At 43.2% G+C, this 22,156-nt stretch overlaps 1 protein-coding gene across 1 annotated transcript; it reads right to left on the minus strand.

Moving 5' to 3' along the window:
- Positions 1–11,662: 11,662 nt before the first annotated feature.
- LOC120986960 (potassium voltage-gated channel subfamily A member 1) lies at positions 11,663–13,929 on the minus strand. The gene has a single exon (XM_040415641.1). The coding sequence runs from the start codon at positions 13,554–13,556 to the stop codon at positions 12,087–12,089; it is 1,470 nt and encodes a 489-aa protein (XP_040271575.1). The 5' UTR covers positions 13,557–13,929; the 3' UTR covers positions 11,663–12,086.
- Positions 13,930–22,156: the final 8,227 nt, after the last annotated feature.

Below are 22,156 nucleotides of genomic sequence, written 5' to 3' on the forward strand. Positions count from 1 at the left end.
AGTTCTGGTTTCTATGCGCAACAAGGCAAGTGCAAGAAATTGAACTCAGCATTAGGAGTGAGTATTCTGGTTTAAAAAAACCTGTGTTAATATGTCTCATCCGTGTAGATATTAGACTTCATGCACGTGACCATATTTTTTATCCATATGCTTTTTACACAATATTTGCAGAGGGCACACTCTCTGCCAGATCTTAAAACCAGAATTAACAACGCAGATGTGAAAATAGCCTTACGTTCTTTCAGCTTTTTAAGAAAGAAGGCACACCCACTTTCTTGCTAAGCCTCACCCATTTTCAACCAAGTCACACCCCCTTATTGAGTGTGGCAAAAAAATTCTAGATGTGACTTTTTGTACCAATATTTTACACAAAATCGAGGTGCATGCATGCCCATAGCAATAGGGTTGTCACGATACCAAAAATTGTATTCGATTTCGATACCATAAAAAAGTATTGCGATACTCGATACCACACGAAAAAAACTAAAACCCCCCAAAAAACCACGTGCATGCCGCATTTTATGGAACATCCAGCCCATAATAGAAGAGTCCTATCCTATTTTTGGAGGGGACAAGGTGACATAAAAATGGCAACATTTTTATTTTTTTTCTGTTATGGCGTACAGGAGATATTTTTTTATATTTTAATAGTTCAGACTTTCAGACGCGGTGATAAGTAGTATGTTTATTTTTTTATTGTTTATATATTTTGGGAAAGGGGGCGATTTAGGGTACTTTCACACTTGCGGCAGGACGGATCCAACAGGCTGTTCACCTTGTCGGATCCGTCCTTACGCTATTTCACCGTGCCGCCAGACCGCCGCTCCGTCGCCATTGACTATAATGGGGACGGGGCGAAGCTCCGGCGCAGTACGGCAGTTCGCGGTGGGAAGCCTTTCGCCGTGCACTACCGTGCTGCACCGGAGCTCCACCCCCGTCCCCATTATAGTCAATGGGGACAGAGCGGCGGTACGGCGGCACGACGAAATAGCGGAAGGACGGATCCGACAGGGTGAACAGCCTGTCGGATCCGTCCTGCCGCAAGTGTGAAAGTACCCTTAAACTTTTAATATTTTGGTGTGTTTTTGTGCTTATTTTTTTACATTTTATTTAATAACTATTAGCCCCCTATTAGAACCCTTGTCCTATTCACCCTAATAGAGATCTATTAGGGTGAATAGGATTTTACACTGTCCCTGCTGCCCTGTGCTTTGTGCAAACAGCAGCAGGAAGCTTACCATGGCAGCCATGGTAACCGATCAGAGCCCCACGATTCCACTGCTGGGGCTCCAATCAGAAGCTGCCACTAATGAATATACTAAGAAGGAAGGAGGGGGCGCCTGTGGTCACTGCCACCAATGAGAATAATAAATACTGGAAGGGGGGGAGAGGCCGCTGCACCAACAATCAAGATAATGAAGTGGGGGGGGGACTGTTGACCAATCCATATAATTAACCTCTTGATCAAATGTATGCGGCGGGTGCCAGCACACAGCCGGCACCTGCCCTCAATCACAGAGCGCGGTGATCCACCGAACCACGTCTAGTAACCCATTAGGTGCCGCACGCTCTCCTCCTCCTCAGTGCTACTGGCAGCCGTTTCACAGTGGGGAGGGAGGGACTCCACTGTGCCAGCTCAGGAGAACATGGTGTGCACCGAGGGCGGTGCGTGCCATGTTCTCTAACAGATACTAGGCTGTGCAATAGCGCAGATTAGTATCGGAAAATAGCAAATCCCGGTATCGTGTCAATCCGGGTACAAAAGTATCGATTGGGTATCAAAAGTTCGATACCCTGTGCAACCTTACATAGCAACCAATCAGATTCCACTTTAAAGTTTTCAGAGCTCCTTTGGAAATTGATTGGGTGCTATGGGCAACTAAGCCAGTTTTCCTTTACACCCTATCTCTTGCTGTGGAAGACCAGCCCTGTGTGCATTGTGCAGACAATCAAGTGATTTAAATGCCCCCTGTGGCTGAAATACAGGGAAATTGAACGCATGCTGTCTGATTTATTCATAGATTATAGTTTACAGGGTTCCCAGCAGCCAGCCACTTTGTGATCGCAAGAGGACTCTTCTATTAAAGGGTTTCTGTCACCCTGCAAAACTCTTTTTTTTTTTTTTTGGATAGTTAGATTGCTCATAGTGCGATATAGCAGAATATAATGCTCTTACTTACTTTCATGCGGCCGATTCTTTATAAAACGAACTTTTATAATATGTAAATGAGGGCTCTACCAGCAAGTAGGGCGTCTACTTGCTGGTAGCTGCTGCAGCAATCCGCCCCCTCGCCGTGTTGATTGACAGGGCCAGCCGTGATCTCCTCCTCCGGCCGGCCCTGTCAGTAATTCAAAAATCGCGCGCCTCGCGTCATTCGGCGCAAGCGCTCTGAGATGAGGAGGCTCGTCTCCTCAGCACTCCCTCAGTGCGCCTGCGCCGATGACGTCTTCTCTTTCGGTGATGTCATCGGCGCAGGCGCACTGAGGGAGTGCTGAGGATACGAGCCTCCTCATCTCAGAGCGCCTGCGCCGAATGACGCGAGGCGCGCGATTTTTGAATTACTGACAGGGCCGGCCGGAGGAGGAGATCACGGCTGGCCCTGTCAATCAACACGGCGAGGGGGCGGATTTCTGCAGCAGCTACCAGCAAGTAGACGCCCTACTTGCTGGTAGAGCCCTCATTTACATATTATAAAAGTTCGTTTTATAAAGAATCGGCCGCATGAAAGTAAGTAATACCATTATATTCTGCTATATCGCACTATGAGCAATCTAACTAGCCCAAAAAAAAAAAAAGAGTTTTGAAGGGTGACAGAAACCCTTTAAACCAAGAAATTGCCCAACTGATCACTGTAAAGATACCATAAAGACATGGATACATACATGACATGAACAGAGGAGAACGCGGTGGTCTATTCAGTCATGCCTAATGACTATGGACAAAGTTAGATTTATCAAAACTAGTGCATGGGAAATCAGATGGTTACTGTATAAGAGTTGGGATCTGAAAACGGACAAGAATAGGAAGTTTTTAGGTTTTTTTTGCAGGGCCGCGGAACATACATACAGGTGCAGACAGCACATGGTGTGATGTCCGCATCTTTCGTGGCCCCATTGAAATAGATGGGTCCGCATCCGATCGGCAAAAAATGTGGATTGGATGCCGGGCCGAAAACTAGGTCGTGTGCATTAAGGCCTAAGTAGTAGCTGTTGTCTTCATGATATCCTCTCAGGGATTGTAAATAAGGTGGGAGATGTGCTACCAACTGTGAACACTTCACGCACTTGTTTTAACTAACTTTATGTATAAAAACCTGGAGCACCCCTTTAACTTCACTGACCAGGCTGTAAATTCGATGCCTCTACCACCTATATGTAAAAAAGTAAAAACATGAAAATTTTAAGCATGACGTCTGTTTTCTCTCCTAATTTTTGACAAGAATTGTACACAGCTCCCAGACTAATTTTAGTGGGAACTGTCAAACCAGTGAAAGGGAATTCCTGGTAATCTGTGTCATGCTGAAAGAAGAAAATAAGCTGCATCTATGTAATGGAAACCATTTGTTAATGCAAACACTGTCTGCTGGACAGTGAAAATGACCCATATGTTTATTCAGAAGCATTCAACGAGCTACTTAAAGGGGAAATCCACCTTATCATATGTATCATTGGTGGGAGTCTGTGATTCCTTCACGGAAGGGGCTGTCAACCCTTTCTGAAACAGAAGAAACCACCAACACCACCACTGCATTGCACTTGGAACCCATCGAGGAAGGTGCTTACTGTGACAAATCAGAAGATAATTTAAGGATAGACTTCCCTTTGTAAAAAGAGAGGGCCCCATATATTGGCAAACAGCATTTAATTTAACTCTAATTGAGCACAGATTAAAACACTGTTTGGGTCTGACTGATATTTCTGACCATCCTGATCTTCCCGGGTTAATGAGTACAACTAGTTTGCAGACTGATAATTACACAAGTAGAACAGTAGCAGAGGTAGTGCAAGGGGACTATAACAATGCAGATGTATAGATTTTTTTCTAGTGAGGTTGAAAGCTAATAGACAGAGACTGTAGGCAGTATAATGGATGACATTACTGGTTGTCACCCGGCATCCGTTACGCACTTAGAAAACAGAGATAATTTCCAAACAACTCAACAGAATGCTCCCAGGATTGCATCCCCGATTCAAGACTTTGAATGCAGTATGTCATGACCCAGGTAGCTAGGTAACAAGACAATGTCTGAGGGTCCAGATGCTATCATTCTACTTGTACAGGATGGGGCCCAGGGTGGACCCCTCTAGTTAAAACTATAGCCTCAAGTAGAGATCCCCATTTTGTAAAAAGGAAACCAGCCTGGCTCTTAGATGATTGCCATGGGTCTGTGCAATCAGCGGTCATTAGCCACAGCCAGCCACACAGTTCCCTATTTGGCGGCCAAAACGTAGTATTATATGTCAGGCATTCAGCCATTAGGCTTGAGCGAATCGACCTCCGGATAATGGATCCAAACTCAATACGTTCAAATACTTCGATTTTAATGCTGTATCCGTGGAGCCAAAGTTTGTTTCGCCTGAAGTTGCGCAAGACTTCGGTTAATTCCTACTGTATGCCTATCTGCTTTTTGAAAAACAATTTAAATTAGCAATCTGAACTGGGCTTTGGTACTGGCTGGTACCTCGGTAAGTCCAGTTCGGATTACTACTGTACTTTAAATTGGTTTTGAATACGCAGATAGGCATACAGTACGAATTAACCCAAGTCTTGAGCGACTTCGAGCGAGAAGAACTTTGGCTCCATGGAGCCAATACATTTTAATGCTGTACAGATATAGAATTAAAATCAAACTATTTGAATGAATCGCTTCCAGATCTATGATCCTAAGGTCAATTTGCTCAAGCCTAATGGCCATCCATGTAATGCATGTGCGTTTTGGGTTCTCCAGAGCAGGAGCCCTCTTAAAGAGCAGTTCTAGTTGGGGTTCAAAAAGGAGAGCTCCCCTGTATGATGTCCACTTTCCCTAATAGGGCATAACAACATGGGTTAATCTAATTAGAAAACTTCATTGTTCTTAGCTCCATAAACTGGATTTACATGGACCGATATTCGGGCAGATTATAGGGACTGAATGTTCCTGCGAATGCTCGCTCCCGACAATCTGCCCATCTAAAGGTGCAGCTGATTACCTGAAGAATGAGCGAGATAAGTAAATTACCATTTTTGGGCAGCACTCTGCGGCCCTGAAACAATGCAGGTGTATAAGAATGAGCGATCGCAACAGCGATCACTCGTTCTCATACTCTGGAGGTGCAGCGCCTGACTCCCACTGAACAAGCAGTCAATTGTCGGGAAATAACGCTTCCCTCCCAATAATCGGCTTCTCCTCTGTACATGTAAATCCACCTTAAAGCCTGTATTAGATTATGCAAGCGATTGTCAGGAGGGAAGCGTTCCCTCCCGGCAATCGCTTGCTAGTTAGCGGAGGAGACAGCTGCTATTACATGCAGTGATCCCCTCCGCAGCATGGCCATACTGTCTAGTGGCATGGCTAAAAATCTGAATTGCCCGATGGACAAGCTCGTTCATCAGGTAATCGGAGGCAGTATTACACAGCAAGATGATTGCTAACAAGCATTCATGCGAACGCTCGTTAGCGATTATCGGCCAAAAAAATCGGCCAGTGTAATACAGCCTTTAGACTTGGCTCATACACCCTAGAATTTAATAGAAAAGAATCCCTCACACACTCTAGAATTGGTTAATCTATGAGGTAAATCAGGTATAAATTAGTGATTCCATTCACAGATACTAAGGCCTCATGCACACGACCGTTGTGTGTTTTGCGGTCTGCAAATTGCGGAACCGCAAAACACGGATGGCATTCGTGTGCGTTCCACAATTTGTGGAATTGCATGGACAGCCATTGATATAACTGCCTATTCTTGTCTGCAAAACGAACAAGAATAGGACAGGTTATATTTTTTTTGCGGACCACAGAACGGAGCAACGGATGTTGCTGTCCTCATCTTTTGCGGCCCATTGAAGTGAATGGGTCCGCATCCAAGCCACAAAAACTGCGGCTCGGATGCGGACCAAAACAACTGACGTGTGCATGAGGCCTAAAAGACCATAAAGAAACAATGCAAAAAAACACCATAAAAATAACAGATAAATATTCTGCTGCTAAGATGAGCACTATGTAACATTAGAAGCAAAACTCCCATTTTCTTGAAGATACCATAAGGAAGCCATTTCTGAGTCATACATTTTTACAAATATATATAAAATACTTTCCACCATGACAAGATATATGGTTCAGAAATAATCATACTGCATTTATTTGATTGGTCAGTCACATTTTTGATCACCCCACATAAAACACCTAAACTAAACCCATCAAAAACAAAACCACTAAAAAAAAGTTTTTTTTCCAGTCATGGCTTTTATGAAGAGCCATTAGAAGGTCAACACTTCCTGCAGAAGTGTTCTCCAACCTGTGGCCCCAACAGAGGCTAGGGCTGCAGGCTGTAAAGGTTTGTTGTAATTTAACAAAAGCTGGAGGGCACGAAATTGGTGACCGCTAGTCTACATTGTGATACAAATATTCCTACCCTCTATCCACACTTTGTATCATAAACCAGTAGAAAAAGGTTAGCACTATAAACAAATCCAACCTTTACACAACAGTTCACCCAAATGTGGAAAGGCTGGGCTTGTGCTAGCCCATATAGCTAACCTTTAGTTGATGGTTTATGATGCAAAGTGTGAGTTGGGGGGTAGGAGTATTAAACTCCACATTATTAACATAATGTAGACTGATGGTCACCAATCTGGTGCTCTCTAGCTGTTGTTAGATTATAACTCTCAATATATCTTGACAGCCTGAGGCCCTGACCTCTGCTGGGATGGACACTACACCAGAGGTTGACTATATAAGACTCTTAAAGCCAGTTAGAGAACCTCATGAGCCAATTTGAATATTTTAGTGGTTACTCAAAAAAATAATAACAAAACTATAGAAAAGAGCCAGAATATTTGCACAAGCAGATGCTTTTAAAGTACATATACTTGTAAGAACTGAAGTGAAAAACAGGAAGAAGACAACGACCATGGGGCAAAGCTATAGCGGGTCAAAAGATAACAGTCACACATGGGCCTTTGTGTCTTAGGGAGCCCAGAGACCCCTCTCCAGAAAACAAGACACCAGAAGTATAAATGGCATATGGTATGTGTAGCCCATGTTACAGGGTTTGTATTGGGGCCCTGGAGATTCAAGTTACATTTCTGAACCAACAAAAATATGGATTGAGACAATCACAGAAATCCTGAACACTCTAATGGAAACATAGAAAACTTCAAACAGAAAACATTTTCAAGAAACTTTTCAGTGCGAACTGAGTACATATAATAATAACAGCAAACTCTGGCTACATGCACACGAACGTTGTTTGTTTCCATGTCCATTTTGTCTTTTTTGCGGATAGGATGCGGACCCATTCATTTCAATGGGTCTACAAAAAACGCGGACAGTACACCGTGTGCTGTACGCATCAGTATGTCCGTTCCGTTGCCCCGCAAAAAAATAGTGCATGTCCCATTTTTTTCTAGTTTGCGGACAAGGATAGGCATTATTACAATGGATCCGCAAAAAAACGGATCTTCAAAAAAAACGGATGCCATACGGAACGTCAATTTGCGGACCACAAAACACATACGGTCGTGTGCATGCAGCCTAATTCTGGCCATGTTTTGACCTAGTGACAGTATGATTTCCTTTAAATAAAAAACACAAAAATACTGTAAAACATATGTACTTTCTTATGGAATTCAAATTTCAGTGACCTGTAATGTAATGACCTTATAATATTATTATGTTAATGTGGTCCGCAATAATAAAAAATAAAACATTTTTGCCCATGGCAACCAATCAAGTATCAGATGTAATTTACAAGACAGGTTGTAAAGTCAAGAAGCTGATTGGTTGATATAATTCTTCTTTGTTGACACTGTTGTAAAAGATAACTCAGAACTCAGGGTGATCAAAATAACATTCAAAGTAATATAGTCCTTCTAGAAATTATTGATACTATTGAGGAATAAAATGCGTTAAGCCCAACATTCTTATTGTAGAAATTACCTTCAAGGGATTGTACAGTATAAGCTTAGAAAAAAAGCACCATTCTTTTCAAAGTACTGTGTCTGGTACTGCAGCTCAACCCCATTCACTCGAATAGTGCCAAGCATAAATACCAGGCACAGGCCAGGGGTAAGAGTGATGCTATTTTTGGGCAAAAACACAGACTTTTTTAAATCTCAAGGGATATTCCGTTGAGGCAAGTTATCCCCTATTCACAGGATAGGTAAACTATTAGATTAGTGGGGCCCTATTGCTTGGACCCTCACTGATCGAGAGAACGGTGACTCCATTCCCCTCGGGGCCCCCAAAATAAACAGATGAGGCAGGTCAGGCATGCATACATTCATCTCTACGGGAGTTCCACAGACAGTCAAGTACAGTGCCTGGCTATTTCCGGAACTCCAACACATATAGCAGTTGACCCCTCTTGAGAAGTCATTAACATAAATCACCTTATTAGTGTCAAAAAGTTAAGGCAATTTCAATGTTAGGAATGCATTTAAAAAATACCAAAAATGTTATACAATTTCATAAAACAAATTCAGAAGTGAGCAAAATTTGTAAAAAAAATTATATTTATTTAGTATTTTTCTTAAATAACAAGCAATTTGTCAAGTGCACGTTCAGGTCTACAAAGACATTTGAGCGCTTTTGAAAAAGGTAAGAGATTCGTCAGACTTTTAAATTTGCAGATCTGCATGCCTAGGCTATGAGACTTTATCCCTGTACTTCAAACATAGGATTATCCAAATGGGCTGAGTTACAATGAGAAAAGCATCATTCACACACCCCAGACTGCATCCCAAATAATGTACCCCTAACCTTTTCCAAAGGAAAAAATATAAATAAAAACAAAATAATAAATAAAAAAAATCAATACATGCAGCACTTGTTTTGTACTCATGCAGAAATATTAAGTCCTTAAAACAAATTTATGAGAACCCCCAAATCCTATAAACCAAGTTGCCAAGAGCCTTTGTCTGATGTTACTTAAACCACCTTATTCAGCTTTCACACAAGGAACATTGTATTACAACTTTACTGAATGCAGCAGTAACGTGATTTGAAATAAAAAAAAAAGCTATTTTTGGTGTCCTTCCTTACTTGAAAAAGGAATTTTGTTTTGCTCTTTTTGCATTGCATCATATTTGGAAGCTTAATGCCCTTAGCAATTTTTTGGAGAAAGAAACAAAACAAAAAAACAGTCCATCCATGAGTGCAACTTCGTCCAAAGGCTCTCAGGTTAGAGAGTTACCAGGTCTTTTCTTTTCCTTTTTAGTGTCACTGGATCATTTGCAGAAGCGGATTTTATTTCTTACTTTTTTTTATTTTCTCCTTTCTGAATGTTGCGGGATTTCTGTACCTTGTCACCAGGGCCTACCATAAGTGCAGAAAGGTTCATATTACCAGTCACTTTATATATTTTTTATATGGTATGACTGGACACCTTCCAATGATATTTTTTACCCTAGGTCAAAAATTGATTTTAAACTATTCTAAAATCTAGCTCCATCGGATTTGAAAGCTGTAGAGATTTTGAACTGAGATCCTTTCTGCATTTCACATCCCCTGATAAAGTGGATGGATGATTTCCCTCTTTGTAATGATTTGAGGGGAAGGAAGCTGGACTGATGGGGGTAGAAGCCTTTAACACACCATATATTACTAGCCCACCATCTCTGGAAAATCCTGAGCCTTTCTCTAATTATTGTATTGGGTACAAAAAAAAATAAAAAAATTTTGGCAGTTCGCATATAAAATCATAGAATTTTGCAGCATTTGCATATTTATGCAAGGATTGAAGCTCAACTGAGGAATGACTTAAAAGGAAAAAATTATAATAGCGGCGTTGTTAAGTGTGTAACATTTCCTTTTTTTTTTTTAGGTGAAAGTTTTAAAATTTCCGTACAGCACATTCACAATAGAAAATGGTTTTGTACCTCACTGCTAAACAAATAAAAAAACAATAGTAATACAAATTTTATCTTCCAAGATATTAAACATCCAAGCATACACTGGCCCTTTTGCTTTATACATAATTGATTTCCCTTTACGTATTTGAGAACTGGGGGAATAGCACGCCCCCTAGGGATTCATACTGATAATGCCAAGTCACCTACATTTTTTTTAATTTTTATTTTTTGCAATTTTTTTTTATCTTACTTACGGTAACTCTACAGTTCCTGTCCATTTTAGCTCTTTTCGCGGAGGCACTTTCAGCAAGTCAGTGAAAAAAGAATAAAGGCACTAGCAACTATCTAGATCATTCTGCTCTCTAGAGTTTCCTCAGCAGATTCTAGAGGAATACAAAAAAAAAAGTCTATGGATGTCAAATAATAAAAGCTAAGGAGATGTCTGCATTTTTAATGCATACAGTTATTGGTAAATTACATTCTGAGGCTGTAGCAATACACATGCATCTGCACCAATTCAGTAAGTCTATGCGTTGCTTTGAATTTCTTCGGCATCATCACATACTGTTCATTTTGACTTTTAAGAAGTCATATAGTAAACCTAGGATTTTAGAATTATTATTATTATTTTATTTTTTTAAGATTTATGCCTGGAGATAAGTTAACATATTTCCCTGAGATATACTACAGGAAAAAAAAAATCATTAGGCCCTTAAATTCCACCTGGCTCCTAATCCAATAAGAACATTGACTTTTTTTTTTTTTTCTATAATACTGATATCATGCATAAATTACTTCAGATTACACCTTAGTCAAATAGGCCATAATGCTGAATACTTTAACATGCGTGGTCTTCAGGAAATTGTTATTGTCTCTGTTTCGACTTACTATGCATTTACATACAGTACTGTAAATTACTAATTTAAAATTGTAGGTTTTTTTTGTGTTTTTTTTTTATTTTTCTGAAATTAGGAGTGCACTTTTGGTGAATGCAAATAATAGCAATTAAAAAGACAAATAAATAAATAAAAATGAATGATCTTCTTTTACATGGAAAGGCTGCAGCGTCTTGCACTGCGGTCCACTGCATTTCACATGAAAAGCCAAAAGGTTTAAAGGAAAAGCAATAATAAAAATAAAAAATAAATCTGTAAAAAATAAAACTTATCCCCCATATTGGTTGAGGTAACATTTCAGACATGCTAGATTTTCAAATAAATACAATAGGTATCAAATTGAAAAAACATGCTCATGATTAATACCATTGTGCTGTATTGCAACAAGAATGGAGGGAAGGGGGTGAGAGGGGAAAAAGATTAGGGGGTTGCATCCAAGTTTTGTGAACCAAATAGAAATAAAAATCAAGTTGATATCATCTGCATATAAGAAAGAAAACTCTAGCAGCAATTGCAGATGTATGTCTTTTTTTCCATTTTAATGACTTAGTATTGTATAAGTCCCTGTCCCTTTAAGATGAAGCAAAGTCACGGATTGATTCCTAAGGTGCTTTATGAATCAGTAGGTCATCAGTAAGTGCATATTATTTCATTGGATAGTAATACACTTCTTCAGATCAAAGTGTTTTGCATACTTCACGGTTAACCCTTTCATTTGGATGCACTTCCTCAGATGCTCTACATTGTTGTCTTTGAAAATCTAGTGTAAATCCATGCATATCTCTTTAAATCAATAGTTGCCATTTGAAACTTTTGTGATTGACAAGCAAGGGGTGAAAGTGTTAATCACTTGCTGTCCTGTAGTAATTTGTTTTTAACCCTTTCATTATTACAACTGGTCGGGAGATACTTTCCCCATCGACGGGCTGGAAGAAGAAGAACCAAAAATATCCCATTTAAAAATAAATGATTAATAGTTATCTTTCACGGATCCTGAAAGCTTCTTTGTTCGCTGAGCACAAATTCGCAATGCAACAATGCATTAACGATGAAAAGGTAAAGCATTCAAAGACTAGTTTTAAAGCATCTACAGAAAGTGGCAGAGCCATTGACATCCTGCAGTTGTGGACCTCGATCTACACATCTGTTAGTAGCTTGCTTTTGTTAACACAGTTCTGATTGGCTACGGTGCAGTTGCCAGTTCTGAGATTTGACTCTCTAAAATTATCTATGCTATTATTCAGATCCTCTTCAATCTCCATGTACTCAGATTTGCTCATAGCAGAAGAGCTGCGACGACTCAAGTCACTGTCCGAGGCTAAATTGGGGCAACTAACATGAAGTAACTGAGCCTGTTCCTCCCCTTCAGTTTCTCGGTGGTAGAAGTAGTTGAAGTTGGACACGATGACAGGTACAGGTAGGGCAATTGTCAGGACACCAGCAATGGCACACAAGGAGCCCACGATTTTGCCTCCAATTGTCACAGGGTACATGTCACCATAGCCCACAGTGGTCATGGATACCACCGCCCACCAGAAAGCATCAGGGATACTTGTAAAATGAGATTCATCTTCTTCTGCTTCAGCAAAGTACACTGCGCTGGAGAACAAGATGACCCCAATGAATAGAAAAAAGATTAGCAACCCTAGTTCTCTCATGCTAGCTTTCAAGGTTTGTCCCAAAATCTGGAGGCCCTTAGAATGTCTGGAGAGTTTGAAGATTCTAAAGACTCTTACCAGTCTGATGACCCTCAGGATGGCCAAAGATGTTGCCTGCTCCCCTTTTTGGGGACCTTCTTGCTCGGCCATTTCAGTCCCCAAGGTGATAAAGTATGGGATGATGGCCACTATGTCAATAAAGTTCATAATGTTCTTGAAGAACTCTGGTTTGCTGGGACAAGCAAAGAACCTTACCACCAACTCAAATGAAAACCAGATGATGCATAGGGTTTCCACCACAAAGAAGGGATCCGTGAAGATGTTGGATTTGAAGAAAACCGTATTGTTGTCCATCCTGCGACTGAAGATCCGTTCTTCCTTCAATTCTGGTAAAGTCTCCAAGCAGAAAATAACAATAGAAATAAGGATTACCATGACCGAAATTATGGCAATGATCCTGGCTGGTCCTGAGCTCTCAGGGTATTCAAACAAAAGCCACACCTGACGCTGGAACTCTCTTTCTGGTAAAGGGCGTTCCTCCTCTTTTATAAAACCTTCATCCTCACGAAATTTCTCCATCGCTTCTTCCCCTAATTCATAAAACTTGATCTCTTCTGAAAACATGTCCAGGGGTACATTCACTGGCCTGCGGAGCCTGCCTCCAGACTGGTAGTAATACAATATGGCATCAAAACTGGGCCTGTTGCGATCAAAAAAGTATTCATTTCTAAGAGGGTCAAAATAACGCATCCTCTTTTTGGGGTTCCCAAGCAATGTATTAGGGAATTGTGCTAGGGTCTTTAACTGGGTCTCAAAGCGTAACCCAGCCACATTGATGACCACCCTCTCACAGCACTCATGATCCTCATGGTCTGGTTGGTAGCTGTCTTGAGGGTGCCCAGGTAGGGCTGAGGTCTCGTCCATGTTCTCCCCAGCAATCACGGTCATTTTTCTGGAGGGGAGGAGGGGTGGGGGAGGAGGAGCTGCTAGGAATAACCACTTTGATGCTGCAGCACCCTCCTTCTACCCCTTGACTGTGTTCTGGATAGACTGCCAGGTCCCTCAGGGGTCTTCAAAGCAAAAGAAACAGGATAGGGGATGCAGATGTTTAGCGCCCCCGTCGAATCTACCAAAGAAGCCAGCACCCCAAAAAATTGTCCTACGAAAAATTTTGCAAACACAATATAAGATCCTTACTGTTTTCCCTCTACTGCAGTAGGTATGTTCTCCGATCTGAATCTAACATTGCTGTAATGCTGTCACAGCTTCCCAAACAAGAATGCTGTACGATGGATGCTACAGTCTTTGCCAACTCAGCAGATTTTCCTCTTGCTTTCCCCTCCTTTTTGTATTCACAGCTAGGTAAACCAGAAGATCACGCCAGTGCAGTAGACGAATGCTGCAGGGAAATATTGAAAAAAAAAAAAAAGAAAGAAAGAAAAAGTACTAAAAAGGGAGTAAAGACATAGAAAATGCCCAAAAGGCACAACACAGAAGGATGTATAAAAACATGCAGATTCTGCAGAGTGCCTACCGCAGGCAATAATAGCTCTATGCACATTCCTTTACTATGCACTAAGTTACTGTAAGTTCACGACACAAACACCAGACAAATCACATTGCTGCAGTGCATAGATTGCAGGGGGAAGGGGGAGGTAAAGTCAACGCTGATCCCCTTACCTTGTGTGGGTGCTGCTGCAGCAGGATGAGAAGTAATAGCAGGCTGGGAATGCGTCAAGCCTTGCAGTATACAGGGAGGCACATGCAAAGGCAAGCTCCTGTGCCCCTTAAATGCACAACAAAGCCCATGTTAGTCCTGCTGAGCTGACCATTCTGCATGCTACAGAAGGCTGCACTGAAAGCAAATGGAGGTGCATAGTCATCCAAAGAAATAAATGATGCTTTAATCCTCACTCCTTGCGCTCTTTATTCCATATCGTAGAGATGCACAGCAGAACAGTCCCAGGGATATGCAGACCAGCTGCATCGTAGCAGCATCAGCCCTCTCTATAGCAGTAATGAGCCTGGTATGGCTAAGTCTGAATACATTAAGAGGGAATAGCAAACTCTAACCATTTATTGACGTTGCAGTATCAGCAGAAACATGAGAGCTGTTTGGTGCAGGCAGGAATAGATCCTCCCTGGGTATCACAAGTCCAGCCATTCAAACTACTACATCCTATAGGCTTTTACTGCTAAGAGACAGGGAAAACAAGGCAGTTTTTTTTTTTTCTAAGAGGATTCACATTGAGACGCAATGCAGGCAGCATGCAATGCAAGCAACAGAGACTCCCCCCATTTTACTCCATGTGGGCATCCAGCAAATTATCTATTAGCCATGATCGCCCCCCCAACAATGTGAACATGATGTGGGAGGAGAGAGACGGCTTCACGTGTATAAGCACAACCAGCAAACAGTCCACAAGAGGCAGTGCCAGGTGCCAGCTGCACAATTCTAACCATTTACATGCAAGTGTTAATCCAAATCATCGTATGCACTCATCCATGCCCTGCGCACCTGGTCACCTAATCTATTTGCCCCTTAGGATCAAGATCAATACCCTTGCTGCCTGCGAAAAAAATTAAAACTGCAATGGCAATGTGAAACCCTATATCTACGGTGAGATCATCCTTACTATTGCTGTCAGAGCACGACCAGTCATCTGCAATGGTGACAAGATCTTCCCAGGCTTGGTCCTCCCCCAGAACTATCAATAGGAAGAATCGGAGCACCCCTCTAATCAACCAGTCCTCCCAGTCTGCAAAACAACCAAGAGGTTCCCAGGCTCTGTCATCCACCCACAATGTTCAGAGCAACCCCACTATCTATCAATGACCCCTCTACTCCCATTGTATCAACATCAAGCATCCAATAGAGCCAACTCAGCTCTTTATGCCAAATTCACCAGGCACCTAGTACACACTGTCACTCAACTGGGCACAGATATTCAATACCAACTCTGCAATAGAGCCAATGACCAATGCCAACGACCAGTACAGAACTCTACCACGCAGTACAGCCCTTCACTCCACCAGTCACATAGTGCTCCTATTTACTCCACCAGTCACATAGTGCTCCCATTTACTCCACCAGTCGCCTAGTCCTCCTATTTACTCCACCAGTCGCCTAGTCCTCCTATTTACTTCACCAGTCACATAGTGCTCCCATTTACTCCACCAGTCGCCTAGTGCTCCCATTTACTGCACCAGTCACATAGTGCTCCCATTTACTCCACCAGTCGCCTAGTGCTCCTATTTACTCCACCAGTCGCCTAGTCCTCCTATTTACTTCACCAGTCACATAGTGCTCCCATTTACTCCACCTGTCGCCTAGTGCTCCCATTTACTCCACCAGTCACATAGTGCTCACATTTACTCCACCAGTCACATAGTGCTCCTATTTACTCCACCAGTCACATAGTGCTCCCATTTACTCCACCAGTCACATAGTGCTCCTATTTACTCCACCAGTCACATAGTGCTCCCATTTACTCCACCAGTCACATAGTGCTCCCATTTACTCCACCAGTCACATAGTGCTCCCATTTACTCCACCAGTCACATAGGGCTCCCATTTACTCCACCAGTCACATAGTGCTCCTATTTACTCCACCAGTCACATAGTGCTTCTATTTACTCCACCAGTCACATAGTGCTCCCGTTTACTCCACCAGTCACATAGTGCTCCCATTTACTCCACCAGTCACATAGTGCTCCCATTTACTCCACCAGTCACATAGTGCTCCCATTTACTCCACCAGTCACATAGTGCTCCCATTTACTCCACCAGTCACATAGTGCTCCCATTTACTCCACCAGTCACATAGTGCTCCCATTTACTCCACCAGTCACATAGTGCTCCCATTTACTCCACCAGTCACATAGTGCTCCCATTTACTCCACCAGTCACATAGTGCTCCCATTTACTCCACCAGTCACATAGTGCTCCTATTTACTTCACCAGTCACATAGTGTTCCCATTTACTCCACCAGTCACATAGTGCTCCTATTTACTCCACCAGTCACATAGTGCTCCCATTTACTCCACCAGTCACATAGTGCTCCCATTTACTCCACCAGTCACATAGTGCTCCCATTTACTCCACCAGTCACATAGGGCTCCCATTTACTCCACCAGTCACATAGTGCTCCTATTTACTCCACCAGTCACATAGTGCTTCTATTTACTCCACCAGTCACATAGTGCTCCCGTTTACTCCACCAGTCACATAGTGCTCCCATTTACTCCACCAGTCACATAGTGCTCCCATTTACTCCACCAGTCACATAGTGCTCCCATTTACTCCACCAGTCACATAGTGCTCCCATTTACTCCACCAGTCGCCTAGTCCTCATATTTACTCCACCAGTCGCCTAGTTCTCCTATTTACTCCACCAGTCACATAGTGCTCCCATTTACTCCACCAGTAATCCAACACTCCATTTATTGCACCAATCACCTAGTGCACCAGTCATCCAGTGCTCCAATTTACTCCACCAGTCACCTAGATTCCCATTTACTCGACCAGTCACCCAGCACTCCCATTTATTCAACCAGTCATCCAGCGCTCCCATCTACTGCACCAGTCATCCAGTGCTCCCATTTACTCCACCAATCACCCAGCACTCCTATTTACTCCACCAATCACCCAGCACTCCCATTTACTCCACCAATCACCCAGCACTCCCATTTACTCCACAAATCACCCAGCACTCCCATTTACTCCACAAATCACCCAGCACTCCCATTTACTCCACCAATCACCCAGCACTCCCATTTACTCCACCAATCACCCAGCACTCTCATTTACTCCACCAATCACCTAGTGCTCCTATTTACTCCACCAGTCAACCAGTGCTCCCATTTACTCCACCAGTCACCCAGCACTCTCATTTACTTCACCAATCACCTAGTGCTCCTATTTACTCCACCAGTCACCCAGTGCTCCTATTTACTCCACCAGTCAACCAGTGCTCCCATTTACTCCACCAATCACCAGCACACCCATTTACTCCACCAGTCCCCTAGTGCTCCCATTTTCCCCACATGTCACCCAGCACTCCCATTTACTCCACCAATCACCTAGTGCTCCTATTTACTCCACCAGTCACCCAGTGCTCCCATTTACTCCACCAGTCACCCAGCACTCCCATTTACTCCACCAATCCCCTAGTGCTCCCCTTTTCCCCACATGTCACCCAGTGCTCCCATTCACTCCACCAGTCACCTAGTGCTTCCCTTGGCACAACTAGTCACCCAGAGCAGAAATTTACAGCAATGATCACATTAACCCCTCGCTTCTTGTCAGGATACCCCTTATCTCAGTGCAATTGAGACAGGCCATTACCAGACTCAGTGTCCAGATCAACCCCACTGCTGTCAGGGAACCCCCAAATCCCTCAACCAACCTGTCATTCCCAGCCTCAGTCACTGATCCCCCTACTTGCAGGCAGTGCACCCCTCTCAGTGTTTCTGTCTGCAATACAGGCAAGCAATTCCCAGGCTCAGTCCTCCTCCAGTATTCACTGTGCTCCTGCTGCAGTCACGACACAGCCCCCGCTGGCCCAACTATTGATTTTAGGTTAGTAGATGGAGGCACCTACCATGGTCCATGATCATGACAAGTCTCTGGAGTCAGGCATTACAGGGTGGGCTTCTGGCTGTCAGCTGCACAGGGGGCTCCTTGCTTCCACATTGCCTTGCAGTACAGTGTAGCATGATGCCAGCACTCTGCCTGCTGACTGCTGCTGTGTCTCTCTCATTCCCCCTTCCAGTTTGCTCTGCAGCACTTTCCACAGGCTCTATGCTCTTCTCTAGCTGGACTCCCAGCTGTGGCTATAAAATGCTAATGGCCAGGCTGTCCACACTGTGGAAGCAGTCATGCCTGTGCACTGGGCTGTCATGGAAGTGTCTGCACCGCCTGCTCATCATGATTCTTGTCATAGTGTCACCGTCTGCAGAGCTCAGTGCTGGCAGCAGGATCTCTCCTAAAGCTCTCTCCTATTTCACATGTCTGCTGCTGCAGAAACTCTTGAAAATCAGGAAATTTAAACGTATCTATTCTAAGGCTTATTAAAAAAGGTTAAGACATATCAGTGCACTGGTAAAGCTGGGTGACAACAAATATGGCTACCGTTGCCATAGGGGCATTAATCACTGCATAACTACGTAGATTGCCAGGAAAGCTGGGTCATTTCTGTAAGGGTAGCGTTAAAGTGTGTTCCGTCATAGGGGCTCAATACCGGACAAAAACGCATCAGTTTTATCCTAATGCATTCTGAATGGAAAGCATTCCGTTCAGTATGCATCAGGATGTCTTCTGTTCCGTCCCTTTTCCGGTATTTGGCTGGAGAAAATACCGCGGCATACTGCGGTATTTTTTACGACCAAAATTCTGGAACACTTGCCGGAATGCCGGATCCGGCATTAATTTCCATTGAAATGTATTAATGCCGGATCCAGTACCAAGTGTTCCGGAAAAACGAATCCGGTTTCCCGGTCAGATCTTTAAATCTGTGAAAAAAATAAATACCGGATCCGGTTTTCCCGGATGACACCAGAGAGACAGATCCGGTATTGCAATGCATTTGTTAGACAGATCCGGAAACAAATGATATCCGTTTGTATACGGATTTACGGATCCGGCAGGCATTTGCGGTAACGGAACTGCCTGCCGGATTCTTCTAACGCTAGTGTGAAAGTACCCTAAGGCCTTTTTCATACAAGCGAGTTTTACGCCAGGATGTGATGCGTATTCTATAATGCGTAGAATCCGGACTGAATCCTGACCCATTCATTTCAATAGGTCTGTGCACACAAGCGTCGATTTTCACTCATCTTTTCGCTCAGGGGAAAAACACAGCATATTCTATACTGTGCGTTTTTCACGCAGCTTTGGCTCCATTGAACTAAACGGGGCTTCCATGAAAAACAGAAGGTATCCGGATGCAATGCGTTTTTCACTGATGGTTGCGAAGAGACATAGACTGTTATTCTTCACGTGCGTGAAAAACACATGCAATCCTGATGCAATCTAGACAGAAAAAGCGCACACACTAAACACAATCACAGGAAAAACTGATTGAAATTGGGCGCAAAACTATCAGTTTTTCCCTGAACAGATCCTGACACAATCTGTATCGCTCGTGTGAAAGACGAGTTTCCTGGCCCGTCCACAGGTCTACTGACCCAAATTCACATCTTAGGTTGCTGACAGTGGAGGGGGTTGGATGCAATAACATACTGTAAAAAAGTTTGCTTTTGTTTTCCAGAAAGAGCGCCATTGTTATCCATGGGCTTTGTCTGATATACAGTAAGTCTAGAATATTGAGATTCAGTACCAGACACAACCTATTATCTACCTACTATCAGGTGTATTTGCCTGCAAGCTATTGTCAGCTCATCATCTGGCATCTAGTTCTACATTACAGATTCCTGTAAAAAAAAAAGTCTGTTATTTTTTTTTTAACCTTATTTTTTTTTTTAACCTCTTTCCGACATATGACGTAATAGTACGTTATGGCGGCAGGTGACTTGCCGCATTTTGATGTACTATTACGTCATGGTGATTGTACGGCACTGGAGCGGTGCACGCCCCCGATCACTGCAGGGGTTCGGCAGTCCCTGATAGCCGGGCCCCTGTGTATCTGCCGACATCGCTGTAAAAGCCGATGTTGGAGGATTAACCCCTTCTATGCCGCGGTAAGCGCTGACTGCGGCATAGAAGGTGCATGCGATGGGTGAGGAAGCACAGGCTGCCCAATGTCTTGTACGGCATTGGGACCTGCCTTCTACAGAGGCCGAGGAGATCCAGCCCCAGGCTGGGTCTCCTAGGCAAACTGTTAGGCCCCTTTCACACGGGCGAGATTTCCGCGCGGGTGCAATGTGTGAGTTGAACGCATTGCACCCGCACTGAATCCTGACCCACTCATTTCTATGGGGCTGTGCACACGAGCAGTGATTTTCACGCATCACTTGTGCGTTGCGTGAAAATCGCAGCATGCTCTACATTCTGCGTTTTTCACGCAACGCAGGCCCCATAGAAGTGAATCGGGCCACGTGAAAATCGCAAGCATCCGCAAGCAAGTGCGGATGCGGTGCGATTTTCACGCATGGTTGCTAGGTGACGATCGGGCTGGGGACCCGATCTGAATTATTTTCCCTTATAACATGGTTATAAGGGAAAATAATAGCATTCTGAATACAGAATGCAAAGTAAAATAGTGATGGAAGGGTTAAGAATAAAAAAAAAATAACTCACCGAGTCCACTTGATCGCGTAGTTGCGGATCTCTGTCTTCTTCTGTAATGTTGAGCTGTCGGCTAAGAACCTGTGGTGACGTCACATCACATGATCCAATCACATGGTCCCTCACCATGGTGATGAACCATGTGATTGGACCATGTGATGAGCACAGTGACGTCATCAAAGGTCCTATTTCTGTGCACAGCAAAGAAGAAGAAAGAAGAGATGCCGGCTGCGCGATCAAGTGGATTAAGGATTAAGGTGAGTTAAATTGATATTTTTATTTTTTAACCCCTCCAGCCCTATTTTACTATGCATTCTGTATTAAGAATGCTATTATTTTCCCTTATAACCATGTTATAAGGGAAAATAATACAATCTACAGAACACCTAACCCAAACCCGAACTTCTGTAAAGAAGTTCGGGTTTCGGTACCAAACATGCCGATTTTTCTCACGCGCGTGCAAAACGCAGTACAATGTTTTGCACTCGCGCGGAAAAATCACGCATTTTCCCGCAACGCACCTGCATCTTATCCGGTCAAAAAACATGACGCCCGTGTGAAAGAGGCCTAAGGCCTCTTTCACACGGGCGTTGCGGGAAAAGGTGCGGGTGCGTTGCGGGAACACCCGCGATTTTTCCACGCGAGTGCAAAACATTGTAATGCGTTTTGCACTCGCGTGAGAAAAATCGCACGTGTTTGGTACCCAAACCCGAACTTCTTCACAGAAGTTTGGGCTTGGGATCGGTGTTCCGTAAATAGTATTATTTTCCCTTATAACATGGTTATAAGGGAAAATAATAGCATTCTGAATACAGAATGCATAGTAAAACATCGCTGGAGGGGTTAAAAAAAATAATAATTTTTAACTCACCTAAGTCCACTTGTTCGCGGCCCGGCATCTCCTTCTGGCTTCATCTGATCTCTGTGCAGCAACAGGACCTGTGGTGACGTCATTCTGGTCATCACATGGTACGTCACATGATCTTTTATCATGGTGATTCACCATGGTAAAAGATCATGTGACGTACCATGTGATGACCGGAGTGACGTCATCAAAGGTCCTTGACCTATAATTAATGCTCACCACAGGTCCTATTCAGTAAAGGGGACAGAAGGAGATGCCGGCATCGCGAACAAGTGGACTAAGGTGAGTTAAATTATTTATTTTTTTAACCCCTCCAGCGCTGTTTTACTATGCATTCTGTATTCAGAATGCTATTATTTTCCCTTATAACCATGTTATAAGGGAAAATAATAATGATCGGGTCTCCATCCAGATCGTCTCCTAGCAACCATGCG

This window comes from Bufo bufo, chromosome 1 (genome assembly GCF_905171765.1).
Source record: "Bufo bufo chromosome 1, aBufBuf1.1, whole genome shotgun sequence".
In the NCBI taxonomy this organism is placed as follows: domain Eukaryota; kingdom Metazoa; phylum Chordata; class Amphibia; order Anura; family Bufonidae; genus Bufo; species Bufo bufo.